The sequence below is a fragment of the Pteropus medius genome, unplaced genomic scaffold, assembly GCF_902729225.1.
Source record: "Pteropus medius unplaced genomic scaffold, Ma_sr-lr_union100, whole genome shotgun sequence".
NCBI lineage: Eukaryota > Metazoa > Chordata > Mammalia > Chiroptera > Pteropodidae > Pteropus > Pteropus medius.
Window position 1 is genome coordinate 16694834 of NW_024346667.1, and position 16821 is coordinate 16711654.

Sequence of the window (16821 nt, forward strand, 5' to 3'; positions counted from 1 at the left end):
CAAACCTGCAGCTGACAAGTTGGAGGCTCTAACTATTGCTAGTAGTATGTGCATCCTGTTCAATCCAGATCTATTTCTTTGTTGCTCCTTGCTTGCAAAGTACAGAAATGGCTTTGTAACCTGAGGGAAGCTTTATATATATCACCCCTTTGAGGCTGCATGTACCAGGCATATTGGCCTACACTGCATAGAGCAGCAGTAAAAATGAGAAGACTGTTACAGATATAATTAAAGGCCAAACCACACATTGTCATATAGATTTTAATAGATATTCTGATTAACTCATCACAGTAATCATTTTTACTGTAATGATATGCAGCTTTACTACACTAGTATAAATAAAAACAGATAAATACAGCTCTAGGCAACATCACAGATTAACAAACTAAGCATTCTTCATGAACCAAAACTGAAAACAGTAATTAATAAGAGATGCTGACACCCTTGCCCATTCCCTTCACACCTTACACCCTTGCCCATTCTCATCATACCTCCTCAAAAAAGGGTACTCAAATAAGGCGCTCCACTTATTATATTGGTCAATTAATTTGCCAATTAGCCAGGCACATATATTTCATGGTCTCCACTATTTCACAGTTTGATTAAAAAGCAGACACACCTCATTGTATCAAGAAAAAGTGGACCAGATAGTAATACCAAAGAAAATCACTGAATGCATAAAAATACGGCACTTGTCCTGTATTTGAGTAAGACACATCAGGGATAGAAATATACCAAGAAAATTAATAGCCACCTTGAATATCCACCCTGAAATGTCAGTCTCTGAAGCAGGATGGGCAATGAAAAGAGGACCTGAAATCAAAACGGAAACATGAAAAATGAAACCCATGAGAACTTTAATGTTTTAAAGCTATCTGCAAAGAACTTTGTTTCTCTTTGAAGCCTTGTAACTGAAGACCAAGCAATTCAATATTCAATAGCCAATGCTGAGGAATTCATATTCTAAAAGTGCCTTGCACAATGAAAATATACGTAAGACAAGCTGGAGATAAGATATATTGAACCATCATTTAGAAATTTCATTCTGGATGGTTAAATAAACTTTGAAGAGGTCATTAAGAAAATGTGAAGTCTGCTAAAGGGTGGGGAAGTAATTGGAACAAAATACTAATTTTAGGCAGATAGCAAAACTAAGAATGTTCCAAGAAACTCCTAAAATTTTTTCAGCTTTCAATTGTCATTCTAATATGGCTTCATGATCTTATAAATCTTCAAGATCTTACAGATCTTATGGGATTTTACAGATACATTATCACTAACTATGAAGTGAAGAATCACTTCCAGAATGTAAAAACAGCTCATTGCCAGTGTTTCAGAAAATGCCTGTCTGCAAAAATTCATTTTTCTACCAAAATGCATAATCACAGAATATTGAGGCCAGTCCTTCAAGTAAACTGCCTTTGCCGATTAAGACCATGTTTAAGACAGACGTTCCCCCGCCCCCCAAAAAATCCCAAACATACCTCATTACATTTTCAACTCATTCTGTAAAAATGTGTACCGTGAATAATCAATCACTGAACACTTATGGATGTGACATACCCAAAGACTCAAAGGTTATGTTCAGATTAAAATTTTAACAGCTACCTTTGCAATTTTATTGTTTTCATTTTTTTTTTTCAAAAAAGGTTAACTCTTATTTAACTTTTGGTTTTAATCTGCAAAGTGATTTGTAATATTTCAACTTTCCAGTTAATGAGTCAAAATGGACAGGTCAGAAGACATAATCCAGGGGATGGCAGTGAAAGATCAGAAAAAGGTTTGTGTACACACTGGATCATAGAGAAATAATCGCGACTTCTTTTAACACCCTTGTTTTTCCCACTGTAAACTTTGTTTACACCTCTGTATTTGTAAGTCTGAATTACTCTATAAAAACACATTAAAAAGGTAAAATTATTTAAGTGAGATATTAACTGATCTGTATTTTATAAACTTTAATCCATAAAAATATAAATAAGAATGGTAAATTTTTAAGAAAAGAAATATACATTTAGTGCAAGTTATGAATTACAATTCTTCTTCAGTGTCAGCAGTAAAATATTTTGGGGAAAGAGAAAAAAAAAGATCTAACTTCAAGAAAAAAATTCCAGTGTTTAAACATGCAATTAATACCAGATACTGCTAAACAGAATACTTCCTTCTCTTCACTGTCAAAGCATCAGCATTTTGTTTCCGTATGCTGAACAGTACTTGTATATCATAGTAGTTTTAGAAGTACAAAATATGCATAAGACCAGGTAACATTATTCATAAGGTCTGAGAGGAAAAAAAAAAAACAAAAAGATGTTTATCCTTACAAGTCAGGTTTCATTGTAGATTCTGAACCACACAGCACACAAGCTGAGAGATTTCATTCACACTTCAAGATTTTACCTAGTTGATCAGCCTTTGTTGTGGCACATGTGACAGCTCCAAGCATTTAGTGATGGTACAAACTACATGGTTAATGGCACGAGAAACACTCCCTTCTTGTAATAAAACCTCAGTAATATCACAGTACATCTCAATATGAGAAAGACTGCTTCAAAAAGGTTCACCAATTTAAAGAGGCTTTGTTACAGAGAGAGAGAAAGAGAGAGGGAGGGTGAAGGAGAAAGAAAAGCTTCTGGAATGTAGAAAGGTAATGCTTAACTATACAATTCATGAATTAAACAGAACAGTTTTGATTTAAAAAGGGCAAGACCTTGCAGTCTTATAGATGGCTCAATTCAAAGTAATCCCTCCAGAAACAGGGACTGATAACGTGTCTTTGCGATGTTGGAGTGACAGGCCAGGTGCTCCGGTGTCCTCTCCTTTGAAGCTCAAGCCTGCACTATCACAGCACATCCTCAGCTGAATGCATCCAGTGCAGAACAGGAGTTGATTGGCTGCTCTCAGAGGGGGAAATACCTCACTCATTTCCTTCTCTCTCTGCTTTCCCTCCCCAAACAACTCCTCCATTCCACCAGCATTATTTGCAAACTGTGTTGCAAAAGCCTGGCTTTTATATTTCTTTTCTTTTCTTTCTTTTTTTTTTTTTAGGAGAAAAATAAGTAGACGACTCTTGCAGGTTACAGAGTTGTGCTATGCAACAAATGAACTTCCTCTTCTGCCTCCTCCCTCTCCTCATCTACGGGATTCAGTTGAACATTACTGAGGCGGGGTCTTGGTTTGCCGTCTGGGCCATATGACGGAGGATATCTTTTTTTGTTATAATGCCAAGGAGGCGCCTGAAAGGGATAAACAGAAGACAGCTATTAAAATAAAATGGGGAAAAAAGTAAATTTATAGCTAAATCCTTTTGTTGACAGGAATAGAGCAAAGCAAGCAGCCTGATTTTGTATTTTCAAAAAGTATTTTATTGGTAAAGATAATGAAATTATCCAGCAACCATCTTTTGATATAAAAATTATTATGGTCACTAATAATAGTACTATGTCCTTTCGCTGACTCTCATTGAAGCAGAGCTATTTTGATTACTGCATGCCAACAAAAAAGTAACAAAAAAATGGGAGGATATATGAACAAGAAATGAGGCTGATCCTGTTTGAGAAGGAAAATTCATTCCCAGCACATCAAGAAAGCAGTAAAATGTCTGATGACGAAATCCCTTCGATATTCTACTTATTAAAAATGAAAATTAACTTAAAAAAATAATTTAGGGATTACCTAGTTGTATGCAGAAGCTTCATGAAAGCACATACAATTGAGATCAAATGGTCAACACAGAACTTGAATCACAAACTTCAGAACCTCAAGAACCATAGGATAACCCAAGTTTCTAGTACACTCATCAATGTTTCCTCTTTTGATTTTAGCCAAAAAAAGTTAAGATACAGTGCTTTTATGAAAGTCTTAGTTGTTAATGCTTACATTAAAAGACAAATGAAAATTCAAGAAGTGGTCCTAAAAGGTTATTATAGGAGAAGCACAAAGCAGAATGAATGAGTAGCTACTTATTATTCTGGTTAGTAGTTTTTTAAAAAAGGATGCATGAAACACTTGTGAAATATTAGCATACAACAGGAATACATAATCAGTTATGTACTAAATAAACTGGGACAGGTTTTATATAGGTATGACAATTGCAGGGCAAAATAATTACAGGCAGTAATTGCTAGAGCCAGACAATTTTTAGGTTATAATTCAAAATTTATCTTTAGTCATGAAACCATTAGGACATTAAGCCAGTTAAAACAAATGCATATGACCAGTAAAAGCTGTTTACAGCATTCTAGAAGCATCATACAAAATGGGCACACATATCACATATTCTAGGAACGATTCCTAATGAAATGGCAAGACATACATTATTGACTTTGAAAGTATGCAGGGTATAGCATAAAAAGAACTAAAGCTACGATCACACACACACACACACACACACACATACATACACACATATATATGTATATACATATATACACACATACATATGTACACATTACACTCTAGTGTGCCCATAAAAAAATCCATTTAACTGTCAGCAATTTGAACATTGCTAAGCTCGGTTAAGATCATTTATGAGCTTAGATTTATCACAAGATTACCACGCAGTTAGCAAACATTAAAAAAAAACAGAGTTTGGGGTGACAGGGTAGACATTTTAACCAGTCAAGTGTCTTGTGAGACCAGTATAACTGCTAAGGTAGAGACAGATATATGGTGTTTACTTTAAAAATGTCCAGTAATATTTACTCATTCAACTATTAAACTCTTTACAGTTCTTAAATTGCACCTAATGATTTTGATGAGAGAGTTCAACTTTTGCTTACTTCCTATGAAAGAATTTCACATATATCTAAATTTTTCTTACAGATATATTTATGAGACATAAATGTAATTGGCAGCATGTAGGATTTTTTGTTCAGCAGGTATCTGGGAAAGAGAGAACTGAACAGTTCACAAGTTTCATGCTTCCTGACTTCTAAGGTATCTAATGAGGAGATCTGATATATCTAATCACCAACGGCTCGACGTGCTGCTTTAGTTGCTCGAGATGCTCTAATATGTTCTTCTTTGTGATGATCCCCAAGACAATCCTGAAACAGATGTTATGCTAATAACTGTGAGAAATAAAATTAAAAGAGGTTCCAATCATAACAATAAAAATGAGAGAAAAAAATAAAAACATGAACCAGAAGAATGCTTTTAATGAACCTCAGAAAAATAAAAATGAAAATGATTTGAAGTCCCAGGTGCCATTTGCATAAATTCTACTGACTTTCAAAAGTGACAAGCTACTATTTTAAAATACTGGTGAGTGGTTTTCCTTTTTAAATTAAAAATCAAAATTAAAAAAAAAAGTTCACAATGAAGATGACTATAAAGTACAAAAAATATTAATACACAACTATAAAATTCTGAAATTTAATTTCACTTTCAGTGTTCCTTCCTCCGAGGAAAATATTTTTCTAATACCTGAAATGTCACAATGCAGCAGCTGTTATCTAGATCTACCTCAACAGTGGAAAAGTAGGAGGCTTAGCCTTTATTGCCTATGAGGAGACTTAAGAAATCCCTTGGATTTTACTATTATTTAGAATTAAAATTAAAGGTAATGTGCACTAAATTAATTTCAGTTACTGTATTAGCAAGCTCTGCCAAATCACAAGGTACACAATGAGAAAAAAGACAATTTTTTTAAGGACCAAATGGCAATTTTAAAGATTTACAAAGCAATGTTCATATTTACAAAGTAACAGCCCTAAAAAAGAGGACATACTTATATTTTCTCTCTCTAGCTAATGAAGAAGAGTGATTTGAGAATAATAAAGCCAGATTCAGTGCCGCTTTATTAATTTCAGGAAGTACAAATAAACTTAATGTGAAATGTGACTCATTTAAAGAATAATTTGCTGTTTCCTTGTAGGCTAACAAATAATTATGTAATAGTTAACAGAGCATGACCCAACAGTTTCCCAAACTATGCTCCAAGAAACTAGTCTCAAAAGTTTTTCCCTCTTTCCTCCATTAAAAAAAAAAAAGGTTTCATATTCAAATAAGTTTGGAAAATTATGTTTCCTATTATCCTGTCTGAGAATAAAATAACATGAACATTTTATAAGTTCTGAGAAGTTCCACAGTATAGAAACCTCAACTGTATATAATCTGATACTTTCCTAACTTAAATGATCACAAAACTCATTTTGAGCAATGTCTATTAACATCCTACCAGTTCTACCAAGACTGAAACATTTTGAGAAATTCTAATTAAAATTAAAATGTGGGACATCTAATAGTAACATCATTAAATTTTACAGACACACTTTCCCCTTATCTCTCTGTTCTCATTTTCTCTTTGCATCCAAGGTACTAGATTTGTTCTGTCTCCTTCCCCAGTTATTTCCCACCTCTAAGGACACAGTATAAACTATTAAATATTAGCAATTGCCCAGAACTTCATACTCCACACTAAAAACCTGATGATATGATTTCTTTTCTGGGTTTAAATCATTCCTTACACACTTCAAAGAACAAATTCCAAAAGCCGCCACACCAAATGATCTGTTCCCTTTCTACATCTATCGATCTATTTTCTTTATAGGACAGAAATAAGCAAACTATAATGGAGGCACCCATCAACCCAAGCTTATAAACAGGCTGTATCAGGTAAGATTTTAATTAACTATCTTCCCTGCCCCGCTTCATTATTTTTATACTTTCTTTTAAGTAGTTTCCTTTCCAATATCTGTGCTGCCCAAAACCTGGGAACTGATGAGCAAAATGAAATATGGTAATTAATCTATATAGCTTTGTGATCATAGATAATCATAACTAGAGAATGACATTTATATTTGGTAGTACATAAAAGAACAAACTATGCCAGGCAATGAGAATAACTCAAAGAAAGTAAAAGTTTATAACACCTCCGCTTAGCTTCCAACTGAGCCATTTATAATTTAAAAAGCCCAAAAACAAGTAAAGCTTCACAAAGAGTTGCTCCATTTAACATGTGTTTATTAAGTTTTTAAACAGTGAAGTTTGGTACCATTTTTTAAAAAATTAAACGTTAAACTAAAAAAAAAAAAATGTTTTACTACATACATCTCTTTTCCAGTCAATATCTATACTATTAAATAATTCCAAACTCCTTGCCCTTAATCCAGAGCTTTAACCCTTTTATGATTTATTTCATTATTACGTAGTTATTTTACCTGGTTAGCACGGCAAAAACGTTTACTCTAATGGATCTAATACTCTAGCTTTATATTTCTATTTCTAACCCAATACAGTCTAATATTGTCTAAGAAAATGGCAGTAGTTTAAGAAATCGCAAAGGAAGATATATTCTCTCAGCCAATTACAGAGTAAAACAGTAGCAAGCTATTGGGTTTTAAACTTAGAAACACATTTGATTCCCTGATATCCGACTTACTAACCTCGTGGACAAATTATTAAACCTCTTTGAGCTCAATTACTATATCAGTCAAGTCTGGATACTGCCACCTACTCTGTGAAGGGGCTGCAAAGTTAAATTAGAAACATTGATAAGGTGTTCAATAAATAAATTTGCTTCCTTTCTGTTCTTTCCTCCTTTCTTCTCTAGATAGGGGCCATGTATTTTGTACAAAATATTGTTTTAAAAAACTTGCTATGATTCTCTAAGTGTTTCTTAGTATTTCTCTAAGTATGTCTCTTGGTATTTCAACCAGCTTCACACTGTGCATGCAGTGTAAGCATAATTCAAAAACCCCCTTCGTTTCTCATTTCAAGCCTTTCTGTTATAAGCTTTTAGGTGAAACAATGTTCTTAATTATGTCAACTAGGAACAGCAATAGAATTGGGGGAAAAGGGACTAGAGAGAACAGGTGGGGAAACAGATCCCAGGACCAGGAATGGAGGGAGCAGTGGCAATGAAGGGGCATGTCTGTCAAGGCATACTGTGTATTACGTCTCCACAATCTCTGTGACATCAGCCAAACAAAACTTTCCTCAACTCCTTTTTTGGAGAAACACTGGCGGTTTATGTGTAAGGGGAAGAAAAATAAATTCATCAATTTATCTATTTTAAATACATGAGTATTTATTTGTCATTAGCAGTTTATGTAAAAGATTTGTGAATGCAGAAGGTAGAAAACAAAGAATTTGCCAAAGGAGGTTTTCAGCTGTCACAAATTTCATTTAATCTTATGTTAATGCCCTCATTACATGATAAAATGAATAATGGCCGAAACAGTAAATAGCAAAATATCTATAAAGTTATTACTGCACTAGAAATATATATCCTAAAAATGAAATACTTACAAACGGGAACAGGTCTTTGCAGTGCTCCCTCCAGGTGAGGCCCGCGTGCGGGAGATGTTCAGCATCTCTTTGCCAATTTTGAAGTGTTGCCGACAAATGTCACCTTATATTTTGGCAAAGACTGGGCAGCTAACTTTTTTCTTATTCTTTGTGAGTGTGCAACTGGGTGACTGATCCTGTATTCATAACCATACTAAAAGACAGGCTTTCCCTCTTGGGAGCTGATTACACTCTTCTCTAATAACTGCATATGAATTCCACTAAAAAGGATAAAAAACTCTGGTAAGTGAACTGATTTCTCTGACCAAACTTACCCATTGTGAGTTACAAGGCACTGCCTCAGACCCAGCTTTCGGAAAATATCGACCACGATCTCCATTGGGGTGTGATCTGTCACTGTGAAAGGGCTCATGTCAAGGATGCTGCGAAGCTTCAAGGGCCGAGGACTTTCTGCTGGAAGAGATGGGGTGTGCTGTGCAAAACACACACGAGAACTGCCCACGATACCTTCTTGTTTTTTTCTGGCACTTTCTGAAAAGAGACAGAGAAGGCCAAAAATTAAAAATTGATAGGTTTGTTTTAGGTGTTTTAAAGGCAACCTTCTTATTCAGAGATTAAAAAAATAAATAAATGTATCCCAGGACTTTCGGTCCTTTCATATTTTCCTATCTTCTTAATCAAGAAAGGAATCGACTGAAAGTCATTTAGCAACTTCTTATATTTGACAGAATTAGAATCCACCAGCAACAAATCATCTTCGTGCAAATATGTTATTTTGGGTATAATTATATCATGGTACACTTTTCTTTACTGGGCCTTAAGTTGTTTTCTAACTTTGAGGGATAAGGAAGCATGTTTGGATGTGGGATCTTGAAACCTGCACACATCACAGGAATCCATCATGGAATAACACCTGCCTGTACTGCCACTTATTCTGCATTAGAGGCGGCATGAAAGAGAGCTTCATCCTTTCTTTGACTATGTTCTGTACTCTACTGCTATGAATTAGCTAGTTCTTCCTCTTTTCTAATGTTAAAGTTTAATTTTGTAGGTAAGTCATGAGCATTAACAGGTGGGCTGAAACTACAATTATGTACATAATGGGAACAGACTGACTTTTAGATTCTATTTCTAAAGGCTAAGTGTGCTCTCTATTGTGCTCTGCCTCAAATCCTTCTGTCCTGCCTACTTCCGCCTTTGAAAGTGCTAAATAAGAAGTGGCAAAGATGCAGAAAACTGCAAAGAAAGAATAGAGACCACAAACAAGAAGGAAAATCATTAAATGGAGAAAATACAAAAATAAAATAGTCAGCTTTATGTTTCTATTTTTAGTAAGTATTCAAAACTGTGTGTATAAATATGGAATTTGGTAAATTGAACATATTTTGAACAATAATGAATTTGGCTACAAAAACAGTTAAGTCAAAAGAATAAGCATCAGCCTTAAACTGAGAAACAGATAAACATACAGCTCATAAACAAATACTGCAATGCTTTTGACTTCTGACCACCAAAGCCTTATTTAACTGTGTTGTAACACATTCAAGTAGGAAGGCACGAAGTGAAGTTCTAATGGTTAAAACTTACTAAATCACCTTAAAAGCATGATCAAAACATGGAAAAGAAGGAAATCCATTAGCAACTGACATAAGTGATTTTTGGAAAATGCTGTGAATGGTGGAATATAAATACTGTTAGCCTGTAGGACAGACGTTCTGAGTTAAAACTAACTCCAATTATCAGTCTTAAACACCTTAAAATAACACGTTATATCATCAATGAAAATATGCTGAGACTCTTTAAATAAGCATTTAATGGCAAGACAATTTTAGAAAATGTTAGAAAAAATAATTAACCTGATTTCTTTATTTATATTAGAACGTTCCTTTGATATACAAGGCACAAGGCTTGTGAACACCTGGCTTGACTTAAATTTGTCATTTTAAGACTACCAATTTTATATAAATACAATAATTATTTTAACAAGCATCATTTATTGAACACTTACTAAGTGCAAGGACATCTTGCACTTAGTTTATTTTTTTTTTGAAAAAACAATTTTTTGAATGTCATTCATTCAAAGGCCTTTGAAGCAGAAAACATCCTAATTTTCATTTTCTGATAAGATTCACTTTTTTAAAGTATGCATGCAGACATAGAGTTATACTTCCAGAGAATGGGAATGGTTCTTTTCTAACATAAAATTTCCTAAAGTAAAAATAAATTTTACCTCTAATCTTTAATACAATATTAAGTCTTTTTTTTTCCTCTGAAATTTTTAGGCTTCATCTTTCCTATTTGTGTTAATACACTCTCAAGGGCTTAACTTCTCAAAACTCATCAAAAAAGAAAGACACAAAGGCTGTCCCCTTCATTTTTGACCGTGTGAAACCGGGTAGTGGCAGATTCCAAAAACATTCCGCAGGGTTCTAGAACACTTGCATTAGTTTTAGAAAGCAAAAAAGTCTCTAAATTAATAAAATGGTATTTCAATTAAGTGAGCAGGTATAAAGTTTAACTACTACTAACAGATAAACCAAAGGCTAGTCCACTTACGGTTGTATTACTAAGTAATTTAAACTCTATTTCAAGGTCTAAAGTTGATAATACTGTTATAGGAGGGGAAACTTTAAGCAAATTAACTCTCCTAGGTACTTTATTCTGAATGAAAGATCTTGAGGGGATAGGAGAAAAGAACAAAAGCAAAAACAAAAAAAACAAAAAAAATCTGTCATTTGTGACATGTACTTTTCAATATGTCAATGACATTAATGTTTTCATACACTGAGTCACCCTGTAAAACTTACAGCTCTTATTATATAACTAGAAACGAATGAGTATACTTTTATACCTGAAGGTGGAAAATAGGAAAGATGATTCAATTTCAGTATATGTGCACTGCAGAAGCGAACACAGGAAAGATGATTCAACTCACGCTATTAATATAATATGAAATATGCTTCATTTTAAATAAATCTGTGGAACATTCAGCCTCAGTTTTATATACTGACTCAAAAGTGCAGGAGGAAATGTCTCTCCATTTTGACTAAACTTTAACATAGTAAACTGTCATTCACTGCTTGTGGATATATATCGTTTAACCACTACTCAGTGCAATTTGAAAATGTCTTACAAAATTACAAATGTGCCTACTCTCCGATCTAACAATTCCACTTCTAATAATTTTCATAAATTTTCACATAGGCGAAACATCAAATATACAAATATATAAGGCAGCAATTTTTATAATAGCAAAGATTGGAAATATCTTAAATGTCCATCATTGGGGAAGTGATTTTTAAAAAATCATGATGTATCCCCATGGTACACCTACTCAACAGAATACTATGCAGCCATAAAAAATATATAATGAAGAAACTCCACAGGCTGATTTGGGAAGATATCCAGGAAGACATTATTCAGTGAAAAAAACAAAACCAAGGTATAGCACAGGTAATGGATAGCATGATACAATATGTTTAAAAAGAGGAAAACACACAAACACACACACATATAAGTAAGCAAAGACAATAAAATACATAAGAAACCATGGAGATGGCTACCTACAGAGAGTTAAAGAGGTCATGGGTGATATTTTTCATTATGTATTTTTACTTGAATTTGAACTATGTGAATGTACATCCACACAAAAACCTCTTTTAAAACTAAACCTCTTTTAAAAATGAAATAACATTAAAATGCAGAGTTTATAAATAAATTTGGGGAAAAATGTTCTTTTAAAATCTTGTTTTCCCATCTCTGAATATGGTATCTAGCTCGCCACTTACAAAAGCATTCTTTTTTGTCCTTAAGTTGTTTACATATTATACACATATAGAAAACCTAATGTACAGGTATATTTTTTTCCCCATTCAAAAACTTAAACTTTACAAAAATAAGTGAGTAACTATTTAAGATGTGTTCAAAAGTCATCATGAGACCAAGATTTCTGATTACGTCACTTGATATCTCACATATCTGAAGCATCACTGTTCCCTTAAATTGACATATCTGTTGACCCAATAATCTATTTCTCAAGAGAGTAACAAAACTAAATAATATATCCACAGAGTCAGTGGGAACGTGAATAATTCCTAACTTTACCACTTCCTTAATCTTTTTTAAAACCTGGCCTTCTTCCTTTAAATGTCAATGTCAGTTCCAAAATTTTGATCTTTTTCCTTACCTGGCTATAATTAAAACCTAAATAATGGTAATCTAAACAATAAAAGTTTTCTCTGACTGTAGGTTTGGCCATGGTAATGGCTTAGAAGCTGAACCACTTGAGGAGAGCCAAATCTGTCCACATGCTTTGCCCACTCTGGCAACTACTGTTCTGTCACCTAAATCAAAACTTGGAATGACAGGATTGTTAGTCTTTGCCAACTAAATAGAATATTTCCTTTCCTTCTTTTTGCTTTAATATTAAGCTTTTGTAAATTGAGAGTTTCCAGTTTGATTTGGTAAATACTCCCCCCATCTACACAGTCTAGTCTTCCCTCTTCAAATGGCACATGAATTGAAATATTTCACAATTTTTTTGCAGTGGCCGCAGAGATAACTTGGAAAGGAAACGACAAGCTCACAGGAGTGACTTTCAGAGACAGGCCAAATGCCTGACATTTTCAGCTCAGTCAAAGAAATGGCTTAATGAAAATATCCTCTACCACCTTCGGGGGCTGGGAAGAGCAGTCATATTGTATAGAAAAGGACTACTGGCCTCCTCATATTGAAGGACTAGAAAGTAAGGGGAAACATTAATTTTGGAAGAACACAATTGCTCCCTTCTCAGAAGAAGTTTATCTCCAAGAAATATCACATCATGGTTAATGCCTGTAAAGGAATTTTCAGGAATGTCAGCACAAAATACAACAGGACTTACATACTTTTTCAATCTGGGATTTGACCAAAAATAAAATCTCAATGATTTTTTTTTCACTTTAAACTATGTATTACAAGTTAATATTGCAAACCTAAATCCCAAAACTAAAAAGGCAAAACCGTGTGAATCAGATATGAAGCAGACCAATAAAGATTGAATTTTCAATAACTTGCATTCAAATAAGCCAATTAGCTGGATGCCCTGGCACTTGCAAAGGCTTTATATTACATGCTATTAGGAATAATATCAACTTAACAAGGCTTATCTGAATGGGAAAAGAAGACTCTGACTCCAGTCTCTTATAACAATGCCAAAGCAAAGATAAAACGATGCTCAGCAGGAAAACAATCTATGGAAGTATAAACTCCTTTCCTAAAGAACTTAAGACTTTAAGGGACATAAAACACACCCTGTGTCCCTCTCAACACAACCAACTAAATTTTATCCCTTTCCTTTCTTCCAGAAATCTATGCTATATCTGTATCTATCTACCTAGATATATACTGATAGATATAGATAGGTGTGTATTTTTTTTTAAAAAGGTACCTATTGCAATTGTCAGGTCTCTTCTGAGAGCAAATCCCACCAATCTCTGAGATTCTTTTGACATTATGACAGGAAAGCCATTGTAGCTGGTTTCATTAATCATGTTTTCTATATCATCCACTGTCATATTGTCCTGTGTCAGGACAGCTAAAGGAGGATCGTTCCTTCGAGGTCTCATGACATCAGCAGCCAGAGTGGTATGAGTGAATTCTTCCTTTGCATCCAAGAAAGGGTATCCATTTAACCGAATGTGCGCTTCATAAATGCCTTCCCTGCCAAAGGCATCTCCAACCCATTTACTGGTCATTACTGCAGCCATAAGGGGAACAATATATTCCAAACCTCCAGTAAGCTCAAAAACAATAACCACCAGGGACACAGTCATCCTTGTCACACCACCTGAAAAAATAAGCATCATTGGTCAGGAAAGACTGGATCCTCATCAAAACATGCTAGTAAAACATTTTGCACTAGGCAGTTGAAAACAACTTGTAAAGAGAACTTAGCAAATTATCACTATTTTAATAAGATCTAGAGAAACACCAATCTTTTTTATAACACAGAAGACTTTTTTGCTTCATATAAAAAAAGCACAACTGGCCAGCTAAAATAAGTTTGCCATTTTCGATTTATTGCTATAGCAAAGACATTTCACCCATATAAAAGCTTATCATTAATTCTTAAAGAATTTGGTGAAGCACATCACAGTTATCTTCTTTACTATCAGTTTACAAATTAAATTCATATGTGGGTAGAATATTAATTTAGCACACTTCTCTAAATTTTTTCAAAATGGGTAAAATACTTTGACACCTTGTGATTTGTTAGCAGTGTAATATTCATCCCCCTTAGAAAACTCATCTACTCATTTACCCAAATCATCATTCTGAACTATCATCTCTGTGTGGATGCCTCCCGCACAGCTCTCCAGCTACCGCTACATTTGCCCCACATCTCCGACTATGCACGCCTTGTCTTATTGTGCTTGTCTCTTTTTCCTGTAAAGACTTCAGATGACCACTGTCCCAGAACACACCACACACTTAAAACCAAACTCCTCCTCTTCTCCCAGAGGGCTCCCCATTCCAACTTCCCTGACTGCAACACTAGGTACCACATTCTTCCTGACAACCTCGTAGTCATCATTCTTGCTTCAACCCTTCACTTTATCCTAACATCTAGACTCTCACCCAGTCCTATTTGATTTGCTCTGCAAAATATCTATCTATGGGTCCCTTTCTCAGTATTCACACCATTACCAACCTAGTCAAGACCCTCGAGACTTTGGTCCTTAATTTTAATACTATTTTATCTCACCTCCTTGACTTTAGGCCCCATTACGTTCGATCCACTATCTAAGCCATGTTTCCAGGTTTCTCTTTCCTAAGTGATACTTTCATCATGTTGCTCCTTAGCTCAAGAACTTACCAGGGCTCACTATTCAATGCAGATATTTTGCTTTTCATTAAAACAGTAGTTACCATTCTCATTTTGCTATAAATGCATCTGAGATTTACCAGGAAGGCTGGTAAAGAAGTCTTTTACTGAGGCTGAAAACAAATCACCGCAGAGCCCAAAGTAAAGCTATTCTGCAGCTTTGCTAGAATGCCAATCTTAGGAAGCAGGCTACAGTTGGTATAGGTAAGTCAAGATCCTTGACAATGAAAAAACCAAAAATCTCCTTGGACAGGATTCAAATTAAGCCTATGAGATGTTTTCCATCATAAAGCATTACATGACATTAAAAAGATGCTATTATTAAATTTTTGCATTAACAAATGTTGAGAGACAGGTAAAATGAAAACTAGCACTGTGTAATACAATATAATAGTAGCACTGTCTTATTTCTGTTAAAACATTCTCTTCCTCTGTCCTGTACCTTCTTCCCCTTCACCTCGCCCTAACAATTAAGCATGAACACTCCCTCACTCACTCTTTTCTCTTTCAGATACACGAGCATCCAGACACAGTGACATTACCTAAGCATGCAGCAGCACCAACCATGGCATAAAGACCAGGGGTAATGCAATCGGCCCCAACCTCACACCACTCCTTAAAGATAAACCAATCGTGGTGGTAATATGCGAGCTGCTCCACTGCAATCCCCACAATCCTCCCTGCGATTGCTCCAATGGCCATGCTGGGGATGAACAAGCCTGATGGAACCTATAACGAAAACAGAGTGTTTAATAAGGCAGGATGCTTAAAATGGAATTCTTTCTAACACTTTTGAGTCTTTATACATATCAAAATCTTAGTACATTAAAAGTTGACCAAAATCATGTCATAATAATATTTTAACAATTCCATGACTTCGGTTACAAAGTAACAAACCACATTCTCTAGGCCAAAGAGAAAATAAATAGAGTTTTTTATCCTTTAACTCAGGGGTTCCTAATGATAGTCCCTAACAAAATTTTCATTAGTCCATGGGGAACTGTGGAAGAAAAAAAAAATAAAAGGACAGTACGAAGCATTTTTCATAACTCTAAGTCAATTCAATTCAAAGTGATTTAGTTATGAAAAATGTCCTTTACTCCAAGTTTATGTCCTTCCTACGTATTTGTTGTTCATCAAATGATAGAACTAGTAGATGGTATTCCTCTTAAGTGGTACAATGTAAAGTGAGTGATCTTATCAGGTCCCCCAATAATTTCTTAGTGATTGTGTGTGTGTGTATCTCAAATTTAATAAAGATAATGGGAATAGTAAGCATCTTATACAAGATCATTTAAAGACTATTAAAAGTCTAACAACAGCTCTAAACCATTCTGGATACGAAACAAGCCTAGCACAAAGTGATGGCACACTGAAGGTGTATCAGGATCATTAAATGCATATCCAAACAGAAGTAATCGAACATTTTACACTCTCCTGCCAACCAGGATCCCTCAGCCAGAGTGGAAGGTAATGGGAGACTTAACAAAGGTCTGCCAATTGCCTCTGGCTTTCTATAGTTCACCCAATGGTGACAAAGTTGGGCTTTACAAAAAAAACTTACTGTAGAAATGAGAGCTTTAACAAATCCTTTAAATAAATTAAAGGAAAAAAAGTAAAATTTCAAGGTTTTTCTATTATTTAACTCTTATACACAGTGAACTAAACATGAAGGATGACTGAAAAAAAGATCATATTTTAAAACA

General features: G+C 34.6%; 1 protein-coding gene across 4 annotated transcripts in view; it reads right to left on the reverse strand.

Annotated features, from left to right (window-relative positions):
* Positions 1-245: 245 nt before the first annotated feature.
* CLCN3 (chloride voltage-gated channel 3) overlaps positions 246-16821 on the reverse strand; it is a 76678-nt gene continuing 60102 nt past the window's right edge. For 2 of the 4 annotated variants that reach the window (XM_039876123.1, XM_039876124.1), the window contains 5 exons: positions 15658-15844; positions 13679-14077; positions 8565-8781; positions 4970-5045; positions 246-3233 (listed from right to left, as the gene is read on the reverse strand). In XM_039876123.1, the coding sequence (XP_039732057.1) occupies positions 3075-3233; positions 4970-5045; positions 8565-8781; positions 13679-14077; positions 15658-15844 (1038 nt within the window). In that variant the 3' untranslated portion in view covers positions 246-3074. The remainder of the gene's footprint in view (positions 3234-4969; positions 5046-8564; positions 8782-13678; positions 14078-15657; positions 15845-16821) is intronic. The other 2 variants (XM_039876125.1, XM_039876126.1) reach the window with 1 other exon arrangement.